This window comes from Carcharhinus amblyrhynchos, chromosome 10 (genome assembly GCF_965287045.1).
Source record: "Carcharhinus amblyrhynchos chromosome 10, sCarAmb.v2.hapA, whole genome shotgun sequence".
NCBI lineage: Eukaryota > Metazoa > Chordata > Chondrichthyes > Carcharhiniformes > Carcharhinidae > Carcharhinus > Carcharhinus amblyrhynchos.
Genome location: NC_137333.1, coordinates 30,831,104 through 30,857,770, shown reverse-complemented (window position 1 = coordinate 30,857,770; position 26,667 = coordinate 30,831,104). Strand labels below are relative to the sequence as shown.

The following is a 26,667-nucleotide window of genomic DNA, read 5'->3' as shown; positions in this document are numbered from 1 at the left end:
AAAGTTTACCAGACTGACTCCTGGAATGATGGGACTCATACAGGAGGAGGGATTGAGTTACTTGGGATTATATTTCATGGAGTTCAGAAGAATGGGGTGGGGGAGGTGGGGGAGGGGGAACCTCATAGAAACCTATAAAATTCAATGTACTAGACAGGGTCAATGAAAGAAGGATGTTCCCCATGTTAGAGGTGACCAGAATCGGGGGTCACAATCTGAGAATACAGGATTGACCATTTAGGGCGGAGATGATCACCCAGAGAGTGATGAGCTTGTGGAATTTGCTACCACAAAGCAGTTGAGACTAAAACAGCGAATGTTTTCAAGAAGCAGGAAGATATAGCACTTGAGGTGAGGGGGATAAAAGGATATGTGGGAAAGGCAGGATCATTCTATGATTCTAATCATAATGAATGAGATTTGCTGGGCTAAATGTGGCACAGGTGGAGGAGCATGCTTGAAGGACTGATTCTATGTTCCTATGACTCCAGTGGTTTGTTCTCTCTGTCACTCACTGACTCCCAGTGGATTGTTCTCTCGGACTCCCATTGAGTCTAACTCATTGTTATTTCTGTCTCCCACTGGTTTGTTCTCTCTGTCTCTGGTTGACTTTACTTGTTGATCCCTCTGTCTTTCACAAGTGGTGTCCACAGCTTTGCATTCCTGCCTGATGCTGACACCACTGGGTTTCTCTCTGTCTCTCACTGACTCATACTGGTTTGCTCTGGCTTGCTCTCATAGAATCATAGAATCCTTCAGTGCTGTAGGAGGTCATTCGGCCCATCGAGTCTGCACTGACCACAAACCCGCCCAAGCCCTAACCCCACAACTGCATACATTTACCCTAGCTAGTCCCCTTGATTCTAAGGGGCAATCCACCTAACCTGTACATTTTTGGGCTGTGGGAGGAAACCAGAGCACCTGAAGGAAACCCACGCAGACACGGAGAGAATGCGCAAACTCCACACAGACAGCGACCTAATGCTAGGAATTGAACCCAGGTCTCTGGTGTTGTGAGGCAACAGTGCTAATCACTGTGCCACCATGCCACCCCGGCAAATCTCAGAGTCCCACTGGTTTGTTCTTTCTTTCTCTCACTGTTTCCCACTGGATTGATCTTTATTGTGATTTCTATGAATAATTTGTTAATTAGAAAACATTGGAGAAGTTGGACATGGGTGAAAGGCTATTTTACTCAGTGGGTGGTTGGAGGAGGAAGTGATGTGACAAAACCACCAGGAATATGTCCAACCTTAGTGGGTAATCAGTGTCAATGATAATGCTCAAAAGCAGTGGCACCATATTTACTTCCTAGTGTGGCATTTGCTATGACTCATGAGCATCTGATTCCCTCAGTGCTTCAGGATTTCTCTATCCTTCTCTGTCACCATGATATTTTTCGCTGTAGATTTAAGCTTTTGACCAGAAACTACCTAGAATTCACTGATCCACTGGTATGCAAAACTCTTTACTTTTATTTCATTATTAAATCCAAGTTTGACCTGAAGTTAAATACCGATCATTCATTGTGTTACCTGAACTCAGGAACACTGCATAAGTTAATGATTTTTAACAAGGCCTTGACCAGTAATGTTGGCTTTTTAATCAATTTTTATTTGGTTCTGCTTTGACAGGTTCAAATGCAAGAAGCTGGTGCCCACATTTGTATCATTTGGACTTGACAAAACCAATCCCAAATGATACATATGTTGGCACCAGCAATTGACCTTCCAGTTATAGAGCTAAGGTACACCTACAAATGAATGTTGTTTGTAATGTATCAATCTACAATAAATATTAATTGAATGGTGAAATTAACATAAGACAAAATGTTAATGTGTGAACTTTCTATATATTTGCCAAGATATGGGGCAATTCTCCAGCCTGCTGTGCTGCTCTAGCTGTGTAATAAGCCAGGAGACATTAGCGGATGCCTCACTAGACACCCAGGCCTACATGCATCTCCGAGGCTAAGTTCTTAGAATAATTTTTTTAGAGTGAATATTGAAATTGCAATTTACACTCGATCAGCAGGCCCGGGACTGAAGTATCTGGGCCCGCTAGCATCTCCCCTCCCCCTGCCAGGAGCGGTTCATTCAGTCGAGCTTATTGCTCCCCACTAACAAGGAATAGATGGCGATCCTGCTAGTGGCTGACCCAGAGAAGTCCAGGAGGCCAGCAGTCCGATAGCCCAGGAGTTGGAGGGCCAACGATGTGGGTTTGTGGTGCTGGCTAGCATTCAGGAGGCTGACGGTATGGAGCTACTGCGCATGTACTAGTGGCCCGCTCAGAGCTATGCTGCCGGCCAGTCCAGCTGGAATAGGCCCCATCCCCGATTTTCAATGTGAATCTCGCTAGGGCACTTCGCAGTGCTCAGAGTGTGGGAGATTCATTCTGAAAATCACACTAAAAAACTCAACAGGAATTACTCAAGTTTTCACGCAAATTCGGCACTTAGGTTTTTTTGGGATAATTAACTCCAAAGTTTCTCTGAAAAAGAGCAAAAGAGCTTTTTAAAATATTTGTCATGATACAGATTTATTAGTAACATACTTATGCAATGCGATATATTTACATTTGCGTAAAAAATTCATTCATGAAAACACATCTTTCTTTTAATGTTGTGGAACAAAACCACATTCAGACAGTATTTTTACTGCGAGCATTTCTGTGCTGGTAAAGTGCAGATCTGACTTCAAATATTTTAAAACTATTTTCTTTGGTTGTTTTGAGAGATGAGGAGATGCAAAATGAAGAGGTATTTCAGCATCCAATAGTTGTCAGAATGTTAAATTAAGAATAGGTCAATACTAGATCTCTTAAAAAAATTATTCCAGCTCACTGTTACATAACTTACCCTGTACTTGTCATTTTGAGTGAGTGTGATGACTAATTCCATTTCCTCCTAGGAATGCCATCTCTGATTTTGTGACAGCTGTAAGGTTGGCAGTGGGCAGTGTCATAATTTTGGTTTATGTTGGTGATCGCATGGTTTCAGGATGCTGGTGATAAAATGTAATTATTTTAAGTGTATGCAACAAGGTATACCACAAAACTACTATTCTCAAAATGCTAGTCATTTGTTAGGCAGCCTGAGTGTGCACTACAAAGAATGATCGCCCTTCAACTGTGTGATACTCATTTCTGTACCTTTTACCTGATAGTTACATTAATTACATGTTAAAAGTCAGTTAATCAGCTGTTCTGCTTATTATAGATAGAACATAAAACATAGAACATTTAAAAAACAATGACCCTCTAACTTAAACCAAACCCTTACCATCCATAAACCTATCCACGGATCTCTTAAACGCCCTCAAACTAGGCGCATTTACAACTGCAGCAGGCAGGGCATTCCAATCCCTCACCACCCTCTGGGTAAAGAACCTACCCCTGACATCCGTCCTATAACTACCACCCCTTAATTTAAAGCTATGCCCCCTCGTGCTAGCTTTCTCATTTTTATTTTTATTTTATTCTTATGTTTGAATGGCATTTTATATTTTGATCATCTTGAATTATTTTTACTATCAGTTGTAGTTATTGAAAATCCCAGTGAGTGCCTGAACATTTGATTTAAGCATTCAATATTGGTTGGCATTTTATTCCTCTATTTGTTGTCACATTTATATGGTGAGGTGAGAGTGACAGCCCTTGACAACATGATCCCATTCAACCAAGTGTGGCAAAAGGGAACCTGAGCAAAACTGGGATCAATGGGTATCAGGGCACCTCTCTGCTGGTTGGTGGCACACCTGGCGCATAGAAAGATGGTTTTGGGGGGGGGGGGCAGTCATTTCAGCTGTAGGGCATCTTTGCAGGAGTTCCTCAGGGTGGTGTCCTCAATGCAACCATCTTCACTTGCTTCATCAATAACCTTCCCTCCGTCATAAGGTCAGAAGTGGGGATGTTCACCAATGATTGCATAATGTACAGCACTATTCACAACTCCTCAAATGCTGAAGCAGTCCATGTTCAAATGCAACCTCCAAGGTTGGGCTGACAAGTGGCAAGTAACCTTTGTGCCACACAAATTCCAGGCAATGACCATCACCAATAAGAGATAATCTAACCACCATTCCTTGGTAGTCAATGAATTTACCATCACAGAGTTCCCCCATTATTAACATTCTTGGGGTTACCATTGACCAGAAATGCAACTGGACTCACCACATAAACACTGTGGATACAAGAACAGGTCAGAGGCTAGGAATACTGCAGTCAGTAACTCACCTATTGATCCCCCAAACCCTGTCCACCATCTGCAAGGCACAAGTCACCCACTTGCCTGGATGAGTTCAGCTCCAAAACACTTAAGAAGCTTGACACTATCTTGGACAAAGCAGCCCACTTGATTGGCACCACATCCACAAACTTCCACTCCCTCTGCCACAAGATGCTCAGTAGCAGCAGTGTGTGCTATCTACAAGATGCATTAGAATCATAGAATCCCACTGTGCAGAAGGGGGCCATTGGGCCCATCAAGCCTGTGCCAGTCACAATCCCACCAAGGTCCTATCCCCACAAGCCCACAACTTAATGCATTTACCCTAGCTAGTCCCCCAACACTAAGAGGCAATTTAACATGGCCAATCCACCTGACTCACACATCTTTGGACTGGTGTCGGAAACCGGAGCATCCAGAGTGAACCAGACATGACGAAAATGTGCAAACTCCACACAGATAGTGACCCTTGCAGAAATTCACCAAAGATTTTTAGACAGCACATTCCAAACCCATGACCACATCCATCTAGAAGGACTAGGGCAACAACTACATGGGAACACCACCATCTACAATTCCCCCTCCAAGCCACTCCTGACTTGGACATATATTGCCATTCCTTTGCAATCGCTGGATCAAAATCCAGGAGTTCCATCCCTAATGGCATTGTGGGTCAACCAATGGCACGTGGACTGCAGTATTTCAAGAAGGCAGCTCACCATTATATTCTCAAGAGCAACTAGGGATGGGCAATAAATGCTGGCCAGTCAGTGAAGCCCATGATCCACGAATGAATAACAAGAACTATAAGTTGAAACTTTACATGGTATTTGCCATTCAGCTAAAAATACAAAGGATGCAAAAGTCTTCTGCATCTAGTTTTTCTCCTTCACTAGGAATGCCATTTGAAATCAAGAACTAATTCCATTAAAAATCACAAGTATACGGATTATTTAATGTATTATTATTTTATGCCACAGGGTTGCAAATGTAGTAATGTGCTAAATTTAACAAATTGAGGTAAAGGTCCCTTAAAAGGTAGTTTAAGGTGCCTAAGTAAAATTAATTTTTGTGGTTTCATCCTGTTCCTAATGGGGTGTGAATGTGCAGGCCAGGACTCTCCATAAAACAAATTTAATTGAGGTGCCAGCCTCATTTAGATTGGTCAAAAAGACAGTTTGCAATGAAAATACAAATCTCACACTAGCACTGCAGATGGTGTAACTTTGAGGCACACTGTTGGAACAGACCAGCTTGCAAGAGTGCACAAGGTGTAAAGAGTAGCAACAGTTCCTTCGCTATTAAGAGTGTCTTCTCAACTTGATTTGTACAAAGTGACATTCAACAGAAGTTTTGTGACACTTTTACTTCACTTCGAACAGGCTGAAATGTTTTTTAGACAATGTCTTCTTGCAAAATACTTGCATAAGAAACTATACTTTTTCTTTTCAATCAACTATTTTTCTGCAAGCACATCAGAATTGTTCAAAGGTGATTGGAGGGTTACGTTGCACATGCAAAAATACATCAACATCAGTCGGACTGGAAAAATGTCTTCAAACCTCAATCTCAAAACGTAGGTTCGAGCTGTGATCATATTTTAAGGGTAACACGTGACAAAGTGATAAATGGGCCTGATTTTGCAACTGGGTGGATTTTGATTAAGTTAAAGTTGGGCTCATTCAGTCAAAATGATCTCAAGTATGATTTGCAGTCCTTGCCAAGTCAGTGGAGATGTCAATAACAGTGTTAAGAGTGACCACTGGAATAGGGAAGTTTACTGCTGCTGATTGCTTTCGAGTGGAATGTGCTGGTGAGTTGGTTAAGGCCAGACTCAAGATCAGAAATAATGCAGTCTCTGATTGATTATTATGCAAATAGTCACTGTCTAGGCTTGCACATATTGGTAAAAGTACCAGAGATCCAGAAACCATTACCAGTAGTTAAATTCCCTGAAAAACTGCATTCAGGAAATGAGAGTATAATACTGAACTGTAGTCTACTTGATTCTGCAATTAACCTTATACAGGTGAAAGAACACATATTGCCATCCAGATAGTGCTGTGATCATGGTGCTAAATGAGAAACACAGTACAAAGTCTCACAATACCATGTTTAAGTCCAACAGATTTATTTGGTAATTACTGTGCGGAATAAACCTACCAAATAAACCTATTGGACTTTAACCTGGTGTTGTGAAATTTCTTACTGTGTTTACCCCAGTCCAATGCCGGCATTCCACATCATGGCAAGATGAGAAACCCAGATGTCATAGGTTCAGGTTTCACCAGGACCAGTGGAGAGGCTGAATTCAATAAATCTGATTGTAGGCCAGCACCAGAAAAGAGGACTATAGAAAATTACCACATATTGTAAAAACCTAATTTGTCCAGTAATATTGTTTAGGGAAGAAAACTGCCACCCCTGTCTAGGCTGGTTGGAAATCAACATGTGTTCGCTGGTATTGTTTACAAACTTAAAAATACAACAGTGGAGATCCGTACATGTTATAAACAGAAATACTGGAAAAATCCACAACAGTAAATAATTGAGAGAAAGAAACATGTTTCAGACGGTGAGTTGCAGAGATTTCCACAAAGTTACTTTATTTTTCTTTTTCAAGCACTCATGAACCTTGCTGTGCTTTTCTAACATCTTTCATTTTGCTCTAGGTGTTACGATTGTCTCACAAATCATACAATTTAATACAATAATTAGTGCATTTCATCTTTTGCAATTAATCTATTTTTATTAGAAATTATGTCAATTTTTCATTACATCTTAAAATTAATTACAATGCTGGTCCACTGTGGTCACGCTTGTGTTACTTAACACTAATCTTAAATTTTCACACGTGTTAGTTTTCACTATGTTTAATAACCTTGTTGAATCAGAAGACAGGATTTCAAAAATACAGACCAAAGTAATTCAGGCATGCACAATACACGTGGCGTTACAATATTCCGTACAGTAAAATGTCACGAACAAGGATACTGCAAAAATTTGAATTCTACCCCTCGAACTCTGAACAAGAGATTCGAAACGTTAACCGTTTCCACCTCCACAGATGCTAGACCTGCTGGGGTTATCCAGGATTTTCTGTTTTTATCATTGAATTCACTGGCTTTAATCATTGCTTTAAAACTACAGTATTATAATAAAAATATATTACATTGAAATGCTTGTAATGCAATGACTAGTCATTTCAATGCACTGACAGATCTGCAGTGACTCAAGTTGAGATATAAATTTTGCTTAATGCATATATTTGAAATCTATGATATTTTCATATATTTTGTGGATTTACAAAACGTAGACAAATTATGGAAATACATCAAACTAACTAAATATGTAAAAACTGCATAATTCATGTTCAAAACAATCTATTCCGATGCTTAAAATCTAATGAAAACATTAACATTTTATAATAAACCATTTTAAGTTTTATGCAGTCGCTATTACATTTTAACTATGGCTACATTTTTAAAAAATGCCTCTAATTTTGGCTGGCTTTCGATTTCGTATTTAGTAAGTGGGTATATTTGGTTTTATGAATGCCTGAAGTTCACTCCTTCGAGGACCAAAGGATTATTTCAACACCATGGGAACTCGCACAGTTAGCAACATTTCTCCAAATACCGCTCGACATTATCAGACATTCACAAGACGCGTCTTTGAAACACAAATCTCAGCGTGGCTGGGGTTGCGATAGGCGCTGTGCACAATCGAAATCTCTTGTGACTGATCAAGGATCATCCCCGCTCGCTCTCCTTCCTTCTTGGGGAGACACATTATTGTTTCCTCGGGTCCATTCTTTCTCTCACCTTGAACACGGGGCAATGTTTGGTCACCAACCGGGCGAGGCTAGCCGAAAGCATGTTCGGCTGGAACCACGCCGAGAGGATAAGGAGGCGCGATTGAGATTTTTAGACAGCAACTTTGCAATATCACACATACGCACACAATAAAAATCCAGATTGCTGCCAAAGAAGAGCTTAAGCTGACCATGAGAGTGTGTGACTGCCAAAGCGTGCCTTAGTTAGTGAGTAGGGGTGCGGCCCGGCCCGGCCCAGCCCAGTCGGGGTGGGTGGGTGTGTGCATTTGTTTTGCTGTTGTGGTTAGCGCCTCCTCCCTAGGCACTGTGCAACGGAGTGGGAGTGCGGGAGCCGGGGCACTGTGCAGCGGGACTGGGAGTGCGGGAGACGGGGCGCTGTGTAGCGGGACTGGGACTGGGAGTGCGGGAGCCGGGGCGCTGTGCAGCGGGACTGGGAGTGCGGGAGCCGGGGCGCTGTGCAGCGGGACTAGGAGTGCGGGAGCCGGGACGCGGTGCAGCGGGACTGGGAGTGCGGGAGCCGGGGCGCGGTGCAGCGGGACTGGGAGTGCGGGAGCCGGGGCGCTGTCTCTCTCTCTCAGCTCGCGCTGTCTCTCTCGCGCTCTCTCTCTCTCACTCAGCTCGCGCGCTCTCTGCTCGCCAGGCTCCCGCTGACCTGGACTAAGATGGCGGGGACCGAGCCACCAGCGCTGTTGCTGCTCTCGATGCTGCTTCTGTTGCCGGGTAAGGACTCGTGGCAGATCGATGTGTTTGTTTTTTTTAAAAAAAATGACTATATGACGCCTGGTCTCACTTGCTGGTCACCGAGTCCCCCGGCTTTCGCTCGGAAGTCTGGGCACAAAACTTTCAGATTTGTCGCTGAGAGGAGGTGACAGCGGCTTTGGTCCCCTTCCCTCTCTCAACACCAAAAAACACATCCAACTTTTTTTATGTCGAGTTTGGTTTATGGTACCAATTGAAAACTACGTTGCAATTTCTGCCAGTTGAGTTTTAATCTGATAACTTTTTAGTGTGTATGAAGAGGGACAGTGTGAGAGTTTAAAACTGATTTTTTTTCATCGAGTTCTTTTTAAGTGTCGGTGTTTGATCTGTTTGTATGCTTGTTGGTTGTGGTTTATGAGGTTCTTCTGCTTTGTTGAGGTTGGTGGTTAGGAGCAGGCAGGTAACCCAACCCGGTACCATGGTGACCACTTTTTCCTTTTACAGGCAGCGGTTTGTCCATTATCTGATTGCAAATCCTTCATTGAAACGTACTCCAGGAAACTGCTGCAGTATTTACTGTGTTAAAATACGTATCACTCAGATATCACTGCATTTTCTTTTTTAAAACCACTGTTTCCGATGTCTTTGGGATAAACGAGTGCCCGTTATTTTAACTGTCAAATCTAAGTATGTCCTTTAAATGACATTTGTATTCGACATAAATTTGACTTTCTTTGGGAATAAATCCTCATTTGAAGTACTTTTGAAATACTTTAAAATTAGAGCTAAGAAAAATCTTAATTGAAGTACAACACGTGACTTGAGTTCCACGTTTTGCAATGTGTTTATAAAATGGGCAGTGCGTTTACGATGGAATGCAATGAACAGATTTGTACAAAGTTCAAGCGTAAGGTGAAAACTTCCTGCTAAGGGCAAGGTTTCAGATAAGATATAGTACCCAATTTGTGAATCGAGATAACAGATGTAGAGCAATACTCACGATTGCAGTTCTTTCTTACACCAAACCATTTGTCCTTCTAATTTGAAACATAAATTAGTACTCGACGTATTATATGTTGCATCACGTGCAGAGCTTATTATGCATGTTTTCAACTGTAAGTTTGAAGCAGCTCTTATTAACATTTAACGTTTGCAGTTAACCACCAAAGTGTACTGCTATGGTGCTGGGAATGTTTGTAAATTGATGCTCAGGTTTCGGTTCCAACCTCTCTGTATTACAACTGGCATGAAAGGGCACACAAGTGTTCACATACACTGTTGATACTTTTTATTTTTTTCTCTCCTTTTTCCATATTAACTAAATATCCAATACATTTTATCTAATTAAAAAAGGAGTGAATTGCTGATATCTTTTTGATTGGTTGATTTTCAACTTGTATTGTTGCACATTTAAAACTTGAATTCATCTATGTTTTGCAACTTGCGTATCAAGTAGATCTGTCATGACTAGTTAAATTCATGATTTGGAAATGCCGGCATTAGACTGGGGTAGGCACGGTAGGAAGTGTAACAACACCAGGTTAAAGTCCAATAGGTTTATTTGGAATCACAAGCTTTCGGAGCACTGTTCCTTCATGAGGTGAGTCACCTGATGAAGGAGCAGCGCTCAGAGCTTGAGAGACTTCTTACTAGTTAAACTCAAGAAACGGGACCTTCATTTTCTGCAGTGCATCTTGCATAAAAGACGTCTGAATGTTTTATGAGGTGGAACATAAATGGGCAAAGAGGAGGAAAAGGGACAGTCAAAAATAATTTTGAGTTCCAAATTTTTCTGTATCATCAGATTATTTCCAGGTCATTACACATGCATTTCATTTTTTTAACATGTTGTAAGCCTTCATCTCCTCGTAACAAAATATGGAATTTATTGAATTGTTTTCCATGTAGAAACTTGAATGGTAAAGTAATAAAAAGGGGACAATGCACAGTTGGTGAAGTACTGGTATAAGCGATCAGTTTGGTTAAACGCCTGTGTTCAAACGTTTGGCGAGGCAAAAACAAACATGCCTTGGTTTCCTATTTTTGGGAAAGTCGGTTATTTTTCTAATGTTGCTTTTGTAGTATCAGTACAAATAAAATCCCTTGCATATTTGTGCCAGATAAGTGTTGTGAAGCATGATGCGATCGGCTGACCTGCAGAAATACCATACAGTTGAATATTTAAACCAAAAGCTTTCCACTCATCAGGAATATTAATTTCTGCTTGGTCTTTTTAGATTTAGGCACTTATGATATGTTGCAAATCGATTGGAATGGAAATATCATCACTTTAGAATATGCTCTGGGAATTAGTGTACATCAGGATTGATTTTCAAACAATCTGCTCTTGTAAACAGTTAGAAATGCAACATTGAGTGCAATCAAACAGCTGTGGTGTAATAAGTCACATAGATGTGAACAGTGACAAAGCTCAAACCCACTGGCATGTTTGCTATGTAGAACTTTCATTGGTTGTACAGAATTGTTTGCATTACATTCCGTACATCAAATATATTTTTTGTTAAAAGCTTCAGAAAATGAAAAGCAGTTTAATGTTCAGTTAATTATTGGCAAATACAAATATTTTAGTTACTAAAACTCACTGGGGTTAGGGCAAATTACATAAGAGTGCGTATTTACTGGTATGATTTCAAATTGAGCTTCTCTTTGCCTGAGTTGGGGGCCATTGGGACAGATGGGTTTGCTGTTGTTTTCCCTTTACACCTGTTGGTGATTTTTGGATTGATTCCTGCTGACAGACTTTGTTGGGACAGTTGTTCTGTAAGCACAGCTGTGTGGATTGATTGCATGCAAAACCTGCTCTAAAATGTAATTTCACTGGGAAAAAAACTTAAAATATTTGAACTATTTATACACACTTACTTGTGATGAAGCTATTGAACATATTTTTAGTTGTATTCATTATAATGCCTTAAAGTTACATTTTGTAAAAGGTTTGAGACTCTAAGAGAAATAGGGACAATTCTAGTTGAAAATTTTCCAGAAGATGGCACTTCTTTGCTGAGCTGTAGTTGTATTGAAAGAAAACCAATTAGGTTTTAATGTTTAGCTGGTGTGGATTTTTTTTATATGTCAAACTCAGATTCTTTTAACCTTCCATTAAGCGTGAAGTGATGGTCGCCAAATCACAATGTGACATATATGTTCAAACAGAGAGCAACTGCTTCATCTCAATTATGTGCATTAACATCATTTGCTGGCAGAGTCTTAAGATTAGGAGCATTTTAGAATTTGACAATTGATTTGTAATTTTCATTACACATGATTACAGAAACGGGTACGCCATTCAGCCCCTCCAGGCATTCTGTCATTTAATTAGGTTATGCCTGATGCAGCTTAATAGACTTACAAAAGTAATTGTTCTGTATCTTAATCTTTAAAGGAGGCCTTTTGGCCCATTGAGTCTGCAGCGACCACACTGCCATCCAGGCCCTATCCCTGTAACCCCATGCATATTTACCCTAGCTAGCCCCCTTGACACTAAAAGACAATTTTAACATAGCCAATCCACCTAACCTGCACATCTTTGGATGGTGGGAGGAAACTGGAGCACCCAGAGAAAACCCATGCAGACATGGGGAGAATGGTCAAACTCCATATAGACAGTGACCCAAGCCAGGAATCGAATCCAGGTTCCTGGCGCTATGAGGCAGCAGTGCTACTGTGCCCACTGGGGTACCAGGTTATGCTGACAATGTGAATCAATATTATTCATGACAAAAGTGGCAAATTTTATACTTTTCAGGCAGCCAAGTTTTAAAATCATTTACTACCTCCAATAAGCATTTACATTTCTAATCCAATAAGCCATCTATTTAGTGTCAATAGTTTAACGGTGGTGCACTCACTCCTGTGTCCAAAGAAGAGACAAAGATTTGCGTCAGAGACCCAGCAATTTCATCTCTCGCCTCCCTAAGCAGCCTAGGATAAATGCCATCGGGCCCCGGAGATTTATCAGTTTATCTACCATCGCATGGCCCACTTCTTCCTCTCCTACTCCCCCTTTTACCGTTGCTCTACCTCCCAAAAACCCCAGATTTTGCAGAAAACCAGCCATTTGTTATTTGGATGGGCTTATCTAAAACACTTCTATTTTCGGGTGAAACCATGATCATGAGGTGGTTTGCCTAGGACACGGTTGGCCCCTTGCACTCTGGGTGTGCTGCGCCTGCAATTTCCCCAAATGCGGAATGCTCGACTGCAAAATTTGTCTTACTGAATACACATGTTGTATTTTGATGAGGATTAGAAGATTTCTCGTGTCACATTGCACTGTTTGCTGTCAACTCGAACATTGCTTTCTTCATATTACCTTTCAAGCTATGGCAGCTTATACCATGTTCCTCACATCTCTCACAAAATAACTTCTAAAAATTAAAATGCTGTTTTACTTATATTGAGTATTCACAATCCACTTGAACTTTTTCATGGTGGCTTGGTTGACTAAGTGCCTTATAATTTACTGTCATTGATCTGTTACCTTTGTATGTAACCTCACAAAGTCATTTAACCTATAGGTGCAATGATGAGGCGAGACTGCTGAACTGTTGCACTTCCAGAACACAGGAAAAATCTAAATTTGTAGTCAAGCTTTTAAGTGATACATGTCCACAAGGAAATTTTAAAATAACCATCAACATCATTAGATTGGCACAACTCAGATTTACTGCAAGCCAGATTTGGAATTTAGGCTTTTTCCCATCAATTTTCTTATGTTCCTGACAAATGTAAGCAGACCATTCCTTTAATTAAATAAAATTAAGTTTTTTTATCTTTGGCCTAGGGACCACCTCCAAGGACCTGGGTTTGATTCCCGGCTTGGGTCACTGTCTGTGTGGAGTTTGCACATTCTTCCTGTGTCTGCATGGGTTCCTCCGGGTGTTCCAGTTTCCCCTCTCAGTCCAAAGATGTGCGGGTTAGGTTAATTGGCCATGCTAAATTTCCCCTTAGTGTCCTGGATGTGTAGGTTAAAGGGATTAGTAGATAAATATATGGGGATAGGGCCTGGGTAGGATTGTGGTTGGTGCAGACTTGATGGGCCGAATGGCTTCTTTCTGCACTGTTGGGTTTCTGTGACTCTATGGTCATGACTGGGTTAGGCCACTTACAATTAATCCTTAGTAGCAGTAAATTTCTTAATGCAGAATATATGGCTACCAGTTACAAGTTCTATTGACGTAGAACATGTAAACTAAGCATTTGGATCATTTGTGCATAATCTTTAAGACTTTCCTGTTAAATTCTATCCCAAATTTGGATTTCAAATGTGAGAGTCTTGTGGATTTTTGTGCATAAAATTGAGATAACCACTCAGCTTCCTTCCTCCTCAACTCCCATTTCTCTCTGCCTGTTGCTGTCGCCCAAATTGTTTTTTTTCTCCATCTGAACCCTCAAGACACCCACTTAGGTGAAATTCATGCACAATCTGTTCCCTCAATCAACTTTTGTCACAACCAGACAATTTTACTTTGAGCCATCAATTTGTAATTGCATCGCATCTTTAATGTCAAAAAAAATTTATGGCATTTCACAAAAGCTGTAATCAGATAATATGGACATCAAATCAAAGAGATTATAATAGGAAAGCAGACCAGAAGCTTTGCCATAATGGTGGATTTTAAGGAGTGTCTGAAAGGTAAGAAGTTGGGTGTGAAGATGAAGGGGGTTATGGAAGAATTGCACAAAAGTAGGTCTTAATGCTGAAAACATGACCAATTTGGCTGTGGGATGAGGGGAAGGGGCATTTAGTTGTTATACTCTTGGTTGCAGGGATGCAGAAAGACAAAGGAATGAAATGTTATAAACAGGAAGATGAAAATATTTAAACCTGTGGCATGGGGTGACCAGGAGCCAATTTAGGTGAGCAGAAACAGAAATGATGGGTTAGGTGTAGTTGGTGAATGGCCTAGGATCTGGGAAGCAGAATTTTAAATGAGCTGACCTGTACAGAAGAAGAATTATAGTAAGTCAACCAGGAGAGCTTTGGATTAAGTGAATTTGGCAGTGATAAAGGAATGGATGGATAAGGCAAGGAAGAAAAGGCCAGTATTTTAAAGGTCAGCTTGAGGGACAAGCTGCAGAGTAATTGTTGAGTCAACCATTAGTCAACTTTACTTCTAAGATTCACAGTGACACACCTTGAGTAAGCACAAGTTACTTGATTTTGGTTGATATGGAACAGACTTGATTTGTATGAGAGATAGGGGATCAATTTATGCAATACAGAAAAGTAGTTTGGGTTTCTCCGACTTTGCTCCTTTATGCATAACAAAATGAGAGACGTTGTATACAAGAGTGATAAGAGGGTGATAATAGTCAAGGTGAGAATGCTGCCTTACTCTTATTCCCTTGTCCAATATGATTAATGATAACCAGAGTATGGCAGGAAAGAACAGTAAGTGCATTAATAGATATCGAGTTTGCGAGGATGGTAAAAGGATCTCTCTAGCCTAACCAAAGTTCTATACAACTCCAACATGTAACCTATGCCTCAATTGATAAAGGCAAATGTCCCGTATTTTTTTTCCACCACCCGATAACATGCCCTTCTGCCTTCAGAGATCTGTGGACAAACACGCCAAGGTTCCTTTTTTCTTGAACTTTCTTGTTGAATTACTGCTTCCAATGTGTGTTACCTCACACTTTTCAGGGTTAAATTCCATCTGCCACATATTTGCTTATTTGACCATTCTGTCTATATCTCCTTGGAGCTCAAGGCAGTCCAGTCTGCCTCACTGTTAACCACTCGGCCAATCTTTGTGTCATCTGCAAATTAACTCATTCTACACCCCCCCCCCCCCCCCCCCCCCCCCTCCCCCAACCTATGTCGTTTATATAAATGACGAATAATAGGGGGCCCAACACAAATTGTACTATGCCATTGGACATCAGCTTCTAGTCATCAAAGCAGCCTACTGTCACCCTCTGTCTCCTATAACTGAGCCAATTCTGAATCCACTTTTGAATCCACTTCATCAAATTGCCCTGTAGCCCATGTGAATTTACTTTTTTCACAAGTCTCCCATGTGGGACCATATCACAGGCTTTGTGAAATCCATATAAACTCCATCAACTGCACTATCCTCTTCTATATAGGATGAGAGGGTACTGATTTTGGAGGTGACAGCATGTTGAAGCACTTGGGATCGGGGTGTGGGTGGACAGCAGGGTTTTTTTTAAGGCTGGAAAATTATGGTGGTTTTGAAAGTGAGGAGGCCATTGACAATTCAGCTAGCTTGACTACTGGATGGGAAATGGATGGTCGGAAGATTGTTAGGAATAAGGGAAAAGATTTCAACAAAACAAGACTTCAAAGGTTGGAATTACTCCCAGTGCCATACAGAGTATAGAAACAGAAATACAGTGCAGGTCAATGTGTGACTAGAGAGGTCTTGTGGGAATGAGGATTTCAGGTTCCTGGCTCATTGAAATTGGTTCAGGGGTGTGTGTACAAGATGGATGAGTTGCACTCGAACAATGCTGGGACCGAGTACCGAGTACCAAAGATAATGTAGAATGTGAAAAACACGTGCGAAGGGAAAGAAAGGATTCTTTGCGCAGGAAAGCATTCTTGCCCACAATATGCCTCTGCTCCAGCAACAAAGGGAGCAACATTAAATCTGGTCTACAGGAGTAGAGTAAGTGGATTGTGTTACTTTGGAGGCTACCTAGCTAACATTGATCACAACATATTTGAGTTTAAATTAATCATTGAATCCCTGAAAACAGAATGAGACCATTAGAACATAGAACATTACAGCGCAGAACAGGCCCTTCAGCCCATGATGTTGCGCCGACCAATTAAGAAAAAAAGCAATGACCCTCTAACCTAAACCAATCCCTTTCCATCCACAGACCTCTTAAACGCCCCCAAACTAGGCGCATCTACAACTGCAGCAGGCAGGGCATTCCATTCCCCCACCACCCTCTGGGTAAAGAACCTACCTCTGACATCTGTCCTATAACTACCACCCCTTAATTTAAAGCTATGTCCCCTCGTGCTAGCTTTCTCTATCCGAGGAAAAAGGCTATCACTGTCCACCCTATCTAAACCTCTAATCATCTTGTATGTTTCAATAAGGTCTCCTCTTAGCTGCCTTCTTTCCAACGAAAACAACCCCAAATCCCTCAGTCTCTCCTCATAGGACTTTCCCTCCATACCAGGCAACATCCTGGTAAACCTCCTCTGCACCCTTTCCAATGCCTCCACATCCTTCCTATAATGTGGGGACCAGAACTGTACACAATACTCCAAGTGCGGCCGCACCAGAGTTTTGTACAGTTGCAACATGACGTTGCGGCTCCTAAATTCAATCCCCCTACCAATAAACGCCAAGACACCGTATGCTTTCCTAACAACCTTATCGACTTGATTTCCAACTTTCAGGGATCTATGCACATATACACCTAGATCCCTCTGTTCATTAGGCCCATTAAGCCTGTACTGACAACAATCCCACCCAAACCCTACCCCCGTAACCCCACATATTTACCCTACTAGTTCCCCTTGCACTAAGGGGCAATTTAATTTAGCATAGCCAATCAACCTAACCTGCACATCTTTGGACTGTGGGAGGAAAGTGGAGCACCCGGAGGAAACCATGCAAACAGGGAAAAAGTGCAACTCCACACAGTCACCTAAGGCAAGAATTGAACTCAGGTTTCCCTGGCTTTGGGAGGCAACAGTGTCTCTGTGTCATGCAGTTATGGAAAGAGACCAGAAAATGAAGAAGGTAAAAATGGTCAATTGGGGAAAAGATAATTTCAGGTGATTTAAGAAGTAATTTGTACAACTAGATTTTAAAAAAATGATTGCAGTGTAAAGTAGCAAAGTGCATTTAGATGCAAAGTAGGTGTAGGTCATTCATGCTGGCAGGGTTCTCTGATCTTGCCAGCCACATGGGGTGGAGTGATCTCAATGGGAATTTCTACTGATGACGAAAGGACCGCAGGATTTTTTCCACTAGTAAACAGTGCGCTGCTTCCCACTACTTAGAGAGACTGAGGGGAGGCTTGAGAATCTTATCCATTTTCCTTTGACGAGAAATAGTAGAATATCCAAAATTAATGCACCTTTCGTGACATTGGAAATAGAAGTTAAAATAAAACACATGAAGGAAGCTTCTGACAATGCCAGGAACATGTTTCAGTTAATAACCAGACATATAATACATGGTGACACAGTGGTTAGCACTGCTGTCTCACACACTAGAGATGCGGGTTTAAATCCAACTTTGATTGACTCTGTGGAGATTGCATGTTCTCCCTGTGACTGCGGTGGGTTTCCTGTTGGTGCTCCGGTTTCCCTCAGTTCAAAGATGTGTAGGTTAAGTGAGTTGGCCATGGTATATTGCCCCTTGGCTTCCCAAGATGTGATGTGTAGGTTTGGCAGATTAGCAGCGTATATGTGCAAGGTTGAGAAGATGCTTTGTTGGAGAATTGGTGCAGACCAGTGGGCAGATGGCAGCCTCCTGCATTGTATGGATTCTACGACTAAGTATAGAAAGGAATTGAAAAATTGTATATGAGAGGTTGCAAAGAAAGGTTAGCAAGCAATAATAACTTGAACCTTAAAATATTTTATAAACTTATGAAGCATATGGGAAAATGTTTGGACTATTGAGGAATGAAAAGAAAACCTTCATCTTGAGGCTGTACAATCACATTAAATATTTGTCTTCACAAGGTTACATTATAAGAGGGGAGGACATGATAGAAGTAAATTGTCACATGTAATTATATCATAGATTTTGTAGAAAACTGTGATCTTTTATAAATGGATGGCGTCTTAAAACATGGCTCCCAGCATTAATATGACTTCTGTTGTGGATTCCAACTGCTGTCAGCCAGACTGTCTTTACCCCAAGATACTTGAAATTCAAGGATGCCTAGGACAACATTGAATCTCTGAAAAGATGTGAAAACTTATTTTTAATTTGAGGGAACTGGAATCAGGATGGCTTCTTCAAAAGATTGTAATTTACTTGACTTCTCTGCTCTAAATTAGCACAACCATTTTGTTTGTTGAATTATTAAAAAAGGCTGTTAAAAGCCATTTTGCTGTGGCAGTTTTGAAAGACATTACCAGCAGACATCTCTTATCTAAATCACCTACAAGAACTGGGGCCCCCTACCACCTGGAGCTACAGAGAAAGGCAAGTAGAAGGAAAACATCATGGTTCTGCTGTAAAATAAGAACATAAGAAACATAAGAACGTAAGAAATAGGAGCAGGAGTAGGCCATCTAGCCCTTCGAGCCTGCCCCGCTATTCAATAAGATCATGGCTGATCTGTCGTGTCTCAGTTCCACATTCCCGCCCTCTCCCCATAACCCTTAATCCCCTTGCCTATCAAAAACCTATCAACCCGCGTCTTAAATATATTTAGCGAGGCAGCCTCCACCACTTCAACGGGCAGAGAATTCCAGAGATTCACCACCCTTTGGGTGAAGAAGTTCCTCCTCAACTCTGTTCTAAACCCCCCCCCCCCCCCCCCCCCCCCCCGCCTTTATCTTGAGGCTGTGCCCCCTAGTCCTACTGTCCCTTCTGAGCGGGAAGAGCCTCTCCACCTCTATCCTATCCATCCCATTCATCATCTTATATGTCTCAATGAGATCTCCCCTCATTCTTCTAAACTCTAACGAGTACAAGCCTAGTTTATTCAGCCTCTCCTCATAGTTCAACCCCCTCAACTCCGGTATCAGCCTAGCAAACCTCCTCTGCACTCCCTCCAAGACCAAAATATCCTTGCGTAAGTGCGGCGACCAAAACTGCACACAGTACTCCAGCTGCGGCCTCACCAGTGCCCTGTACAGTTGCAGCAAGACCTCCCTACTTTTATATTCAATCCCCCTCGCTATGAAGGCCAGCATCCCATTCGCCTTCCTGACCACCTGCTGCACCTGCAGGCTGGGTTTTTGCGACTCATGCACAAGGACCCCGAGGTCCCTCTGCACCGTCGCATGCTGCAGTTTTTCGTCACGTAAGTAATAGTCCTTCCTACCATTATTCCTACCAAAGTGGACAACTTCACACTTGCCAATATTAAATTCCATTTGCCAGTTCCTGGCCCATTCGCCCAGCCTATCTAGATCCTTCTGCAGACTTTCCACACCCTCCGCACAACTTGCCGTTCCACCAATCTTGGTGTCATCAGCACATTTCGACACCATACACTCGGTTCCCTCAGATCATCTATATAAATGGTAAATAGCTGAGGCCCCAGGACCGACCCCTGGGGCACTCCACTAGTCACCGACCGCCAATCCGAATAGCACCCATTGACCCCCACTCTCTGCCTCCTATTTGACAGCCAATCCCCTATCCACGCTAACACCCTACCCCCAACTCCATGCCCCCTGACCTTCTGTAATAACCTCTTGTGAGGCAACTTATCAAAATCAAGAAACACCACATCCACTGGCTCTCCTCTATCCACCGCCCTAGACACATCCTCATAGAGCTCCAATAAATTAGTCAGACACGACTTCCCCTTAACGAAACCGTGCTGCGCCTGCTCTATCAAGCAATTCTCCTCAAGATGCCTCGCTATTTTCTCCTTGATTACGGATTCTAACATTTTACCTACAACAGACGTTAAACTAACCGGCCTATAATTCCCTGCCTTTTGCCTGCCACCCTTCTTAAACAACGGCGTAACATTAGCCGTTTTCCAATCTTCCGGCACTTCCCCGGAATCCAGCGACGTTTGGAAAATAATCACCAAGGCATCCACTATCACCTTCAGAGCCCTTGGATGCATTCCATCCGGTCCTGGGGACTTGTCCACAATCAGTCCCTCCAGTCTGTCGAGCACTGCCTCTCTAGTAACAGAAAAAAAGAAACTGGCTGATCTTCAAATGTTATACTAACAGGAGCCATTAAAAATAACTTTACTCTCTTTCCAAAGCTGCTGACCTGTTGAGTTCACCTGTCCAAACCATCTTCAGACAGCCATCTATAGAAGCTATTGTTGCTGCTGAATTAGACTTCCAAGTTTCAAACCCTTCACTTTGGAAAGAAGGAATTCAAAGCAATGGGTCTGCAATGATATTTCGCAGAGACTTATCTGCTCTTAATCTTTTGTATATGTTGTTTTTGTTTATAAGCATATAGTATTTGGTAATATACTATGGATTTTTATTGTTGCCAAAGTAACTTTCAACAGTAGCCTATATAAGTAGCTTAGAAGGTCTTGTGAGGAAAGGCTGAGGGACTTGAGGTTATTTTTGTTAGAGAGAAGAAGGTTATGAGGTGACTTAATTGAGGCATACAAGATGATCAGAGGGTTAGATAGGGTGGACAATGAGAGCCTTTTTCCTCGGATGGTGATGGCTAACACGAGGGGACATAGCTTTAAATTAAGGGGTGGTAGTTATAGGACGGATGTCAGAGGTAGGTTCTTTACTCAGAGGGTAGTAAGGGTGTGGAATGCCCTGCCTGCAGCAGTTGTGGACTCGCCAACTTTAAGGGCATTCAAATGGTCAGTGGATAGGCGTATGGATAACATTGGAATAGTTTAGGTTAGAGCGTCATTAGATTGGTTCAACTGGTCGGCGCAACATCGAGGGCCGAAGGGCCTGTACTGCGCTGTTATGTTCTATGTTCTATAAGAAACTAACCCTCATCAAGTTTAACACTAAAATTTTTCCGCTGATTATTTTTAATTGGGTCATCAAATTAAAAGAGGACTACATATATACGTATAAATTCTTATCTCATGGCCTGCTTTAATGAAACATTTTTCATGTGGTCATGTCACCGACATAGAAGATCAGCATGACTGAAAGTTAATATGTTATCTGGTTTAGATGGAATGCATTCAGGATTGTTGAAAAAGGATTACTGGAGGTTGGACTGCTAGAGGGTTGAGAATGTTATTATTCAGAAAAGAGAGAAACCAAGAAACTACATGCCAGCCAGCCTAATGTTGGTGGTCAGAAGTTATTGGAAACTGTTATCAAGGGTAAGGGTAAACGTCACTTAGAAAAGCAGAAGTTATTCTCTGGCTTGCTCTCAAGCCACTGATTCTCACCCTGTATTTGATAGCAATCGGAAACAGCCAGTTTTTTTTTATAATCTTGGTATTATGTTTGACCTGAGATGAGCTTCCATCCTCATCTGCATTTTTGCAAACATGACCTCATTCTACCTTAATGCCACCTGACTCCGCCATGCCTCAGCTAATTGCTGCTGAAGCCCTCAACCGTGTCCTTGTCACGTAAAGCCTTGCTGTTCCACTGCAGTCCTGGCTGATTTCCCATGGGACTGTCGTTCATAACTTTGAAATCATCAAAATATTTGTTGCCATTGTCCTAACTTAAGCAACACCTTGTTCACCTGTTGATTGTCCTTTGCTTGCTGATCCACATAAGCTCCCCTTTGAGCAGTGTCCGAATTTGAAAAGTTTCTTGTTTTCAGATTACTCCATGGCTTTGCTCTTTTTTTTGCAATTTCCTCCAAGATACTTGTGCTTCTTTAATTCCACCTGTTGAGCATCCCTGATTTTAATCGCTCACTACTGGTGCCTTTACCTGCTTGGGCCCTTATCTCTAGAATGCCTTCCAAATGCATCAATCTGATTTCCCTCTAAGACACTCATTAAAACTTACCTTTTGGGCTATTTGTTCCTATATTTCTGTGATTTGGTGTCATATTGTGTTTTATAATGTCACTGTGAGGCTTCTTACGCTAAAAATGCAATATAAACACAAGTATTGTAGAATTGGAATTAATTCAAATAAATCCTGTTGGGAAATTTGATAACAAAATCTCTAGTACATTTATTTAAAAAGATTGCTTACGCATTTAATACTTGGCAATCCTTGTAATGATGAGATGAATAGGACACCCAAGCCATTGAGAATTGTGCATTGTACCTGTACGTTTTCTTTAAAAAAGCACACAGTTGAGGTGTTCAGTTTTGATTCGGTTTGTCAATGAAAGAAAATTACTGATAATTGTTGCTTGGCTAATTATGGTACTTATCAGTTTTTTAATGACACATTACAGTAGGTTTTGTAAAGGTAAAAAACATTTTTTGTGTGCAGTTTGACAGAGGAACACATTCTTATGTTTAGAACTGTTCCCTAGGCATCAAAATAAGTTTACCTTAGTTGATTTATAAACACAAGGTCATTTCCCCATAACAAACATTATTTGGCAAACCTGCTTCTCGTAACATGATCCTAAAATTAATACACTGATTTCATTTAAAGAATTTGAGTTTTCTTTTCATTTAAAGAATTGAATCTGTTAGTTGGGAGTTAAAATTTGGTTGTATTTTGGTTGAAACTAGCAAATAATCTCAGTGCTGTGTCTCTGAAGCACTTGGATTGCATTATGAAAGTATGGAAACTTTCGAATGATTTACGCATCTTTATGAAGCAATATGTAATATAAAATTCTGGAATGAGACTCTTTATCAAACGATATCTTATCAGTCAAGGAATTAATTCTGCATTCTTATTAACTAAATAAAACCTGGACTTACTTTTTGCTCATCTGTTCTTGAATCCCTTAGTGCCTCATCCTTCTGTACGTCAGAGTTTGCCATGATTATACTAGTCTCCTAGCACAGAATCGTAGAAAAACTACAGCACAAACAGGCCCTTCGGCCTACAAGTTGCACTGATCTAATTTCTACCTACTAGGCTTACCTATAACCCTCAATCTATTAAGTCCCATGTACTCATACAGAAGTCTCTTAAAAGACCCAAACGATTTTGCCTCCACCGCAACCGACGGCAGCCGATTCCATTCACCCACCATCCTCTGACTGAAAAACTTACCCCTGACATCTCCTCAGTACCTCCTCACCAGCACCTTAAATCTGTGTCCTCTTGTGGCACCCATTTCAACCCTAGGGAAAAGTCTCTGAGAGTCCACCTGATCAATACCTCTCATCTTATACACCTCTATCAGGTTCCCTCTCATTCTTCATCTCTCTAAGGAGAAAAGATCAAGCTCTCTCAACCTATCCTCATAAGGTATGCCACCCAATCCGGGTAACATCCTTGTAAATCTCCTGTGCACCCTTTTAATCGCTTCCACATCCTTCCTGTAATGAGGCGACCAGAACTGAGCACAGTACTCCAAATGGGGTCTGACCAGGGTCTTACATAGTTGCAGCATTATCCCCCGACTCCTAAACTCAGTTCCTTGATTGATGAAGGCCAGTACGCCATACGCCTTCATAACCACATCCTCTACCTGTAAAGCTGATTTGAGAGTCCTATGAACCCAGACCCCAAGATCCTTCTGATCTTCCACACTGCTAAGAGTCTTACCCTTAATATTATATTCCTTCATTCCATTTGACCTGCCGAAATGTACCACTACACATTTATCCGGGTTGAAGTCCATCTGCCACTTCTCCACCCAGTCTTGCATCCTATCTGTGTCACACTGCAACTTCTGACATCCCTCCAAACTATCCACAACACCTCCGACCTTCATGTCATCGGCAAACTTACCAACCCATCCCTTCACTTCCTTATCCAGGTCATTTATAAAAATCACAAACATTATCTTAAATAATTGGAAAACCTAATTTGCATGTTGTAATTAAACAAGGGGATAAATTAGAATTTAAAAGATTATAACTAAACTGAAAATAAATTGAGCTGTTGGTCATCAATAATCAGGTCAATCAAAAGTCATTAATGCCTCATCACATGTTACTGCAGTAGAGGATGCCCATATTCTTCATCAACATCATATATTTTTGAAATTTTTTTTGCTGCTGGTAAGTAGTCAGTGAATTGAAGCCTAAAATAATATTGCTTTTACACTTTGGTTGAGTTTAACTGTTGAATGCAAAAAACACACCTATGGAATGCCTTTCATGGCGTAAGGACAGTCTAAAGTAGTTGACAGCTAATTAAGTGCTCTATTATGGGTATATCGTTCTGTTTTTATATTTTAGTAGTTTATTTTTCTTTAGGAGCATCTTGTAATGTGATGTGTCATGGATCTTTTGGCATGCTGTATTTTTATCCTTTCTTATGACAAAAGAAAAGATCCCCTAGGGCTTTTTGATTAAAGGAATGGAAGGTGGGTTTACATATATAGGGTCATTTGGTTAACAAGAGGAGCTAGGTTTGTAGCAGAGAAACAGTTTAAAGTTCAGTTTCTGGCTGGGATTGTTTAAGGACAGAATTCTGCAAGCTGCTTTGAAAATCAAAACCTTTCTGAAAACTGAGGGTGTGAACCCAATTTAAGCAAGTATCCCTGGGTTTACTAACTATTTAAAATGGCATTTGAGACTCGGAGAACTGTTCTTATTTGGAATGTTTTTTAAATATTGTTCAGCTGTTAAAAGTTAAGCTTTTTCATTTTGTTTATAGTTAAATTGTGTTTTGAATCAAACTTATTTTGATAAAAGATCCCTAGTTTGTCAGAATTACTCTTGGAGAAAAGCGTTCAATCCTCACATGTATGCAAAAATAGAAAAATTGTTGGGGTCTAGTCTGGCTTCATAATATATCAATTTATTTGGTCAGATATTACATTGTCTAGGAAATCATAAGAGATCTGTCAGGAAGTAGCATGGCTTATGGTGAATCAGCACATGTGGTAGACGGAGGGGAATCGGTGGATGTGGTGTTTCTTGATTTTCAAAAGACGTTTGATAAGGTGCCTCACAAAAGGTTGATTCAGAAGGTTAGGGGGCATGGAGTTGGGGGTAAGGTGTTAGCGTGGATAGAGGATTGGTTGTCTAATAGGAGGCAGAGAGTTGGTATCAATGGGTGCTATTCTGATTGACGGTTGGTGACTAGTGGAGTGCCGCAGGGATCGGTGCTGGGGCCTCAGCTATTTACCATTTACATAGATGATCTAGAGGAGGGGGCTGAGTGTAGGGTGTCGAAATTTGCTGATGACACGAAGATAAGTGGAAAAACAAATTGTGCGGAGGGTGTGGAAAGTCTGCAGAGAGATCTAGATAGGCTAAGTGAGTGGGCGAGGACCTGGCAGATGGAGTACAATGTTAGCAAGTGTGAGGTTATCCACTTTGGCAGGAATAATAGTAGGAGGGGTTACTATTTAAAGGGCAAAAAGCTGCAGCATGCTACGGTGCAGAGGGACCTGGGGGTTCTTGTGCATGAGTCGCAAAAACCCAGTCTGCAGGTGCAGCAGGTGATCAAGAAGGCGAATGGGATGCTGGCCTTTATAGCGGGGGGGATAGAATATAAAAGCAGGGAGGTCTTGCTGCAACTGTACAAGGCACTGATGAGGCCGCAGCTGGAGTACTGTGTGCAGTTTTGGTCGCCGCACTTGCGCAGGGATATTTTGGCCTTGGAGGGAGTGCAGAGGAGGTTCACTAGGCTGATACGGGAAATGAGGGGATTGGACTATGATGAGAGGCTGAATAGACTGGGTCTGTACTCGTTGGAGTTTAGAAGGATGGGGGGGGAATCTTAGAGACGTACAAGATAATGAAGGGGATGGATAGGGTAGAGGTAGAGAGATTCTTCCCGCTCAAAGGACAGCAGGACTAGAGGGCACAGCCTCAAGATAAGGGGGGAGCAGTTTAGAACAGAGTTGAGGAGGAACTTCTTCACTCAAAGGGTGGTGAATCTCTGGAATTCTCTCACTGTTGAAGTGGTGGAGGCTACCTCGCTAAATATATTTAAGACACGGGTAGATAGGTTTTTGGTAGGCAAGGGAATTAAGGGTTATGGGGAGAAAGCGGGAAAGTGGAACTGAGCCACTTCAGATCAGCCATGATATAATTGAATGGTGGGGCAAGCTCGAAGAGCTAGATGGCCTACTCCTCCTATTTCTTACGTTCTTATAACACCACTGTTGTTTATATTGTGCACCCTACAATGTATTTCTTTTACATTCATGGGATCTAGCTTTCACAACAAGGCCATCATTTATTGCCC

At 41.5% G+C, this 26,667-nt stretch overlaps 1 protein-coding gene across 1 annotated transcript in view; it reads left to right on the top strand.

The window, feature by feature from the left end:
* Positions 1 to 8,416: 8,416 nt before the first annotated feature.
* The window catches only part of LOC145349561 (nectin-3-like), a 213,554-nt gene continuing 195,303 nt past the window's right edge, over positions 8,417 to 26,667 (top strand). The window contains exon 1 of the mRNA XM_080198158.1: positions 8,417 to 8,780. Coding sequence (XP_080054284.1) covers positions 8,723 to 8,780 — 58 coding nt within the window. The 5' untranslated portion in view covers positions 8,417 to 8,722. The remainder of the gene's footprint in view (positions 8,781 to 26,667) is intronic.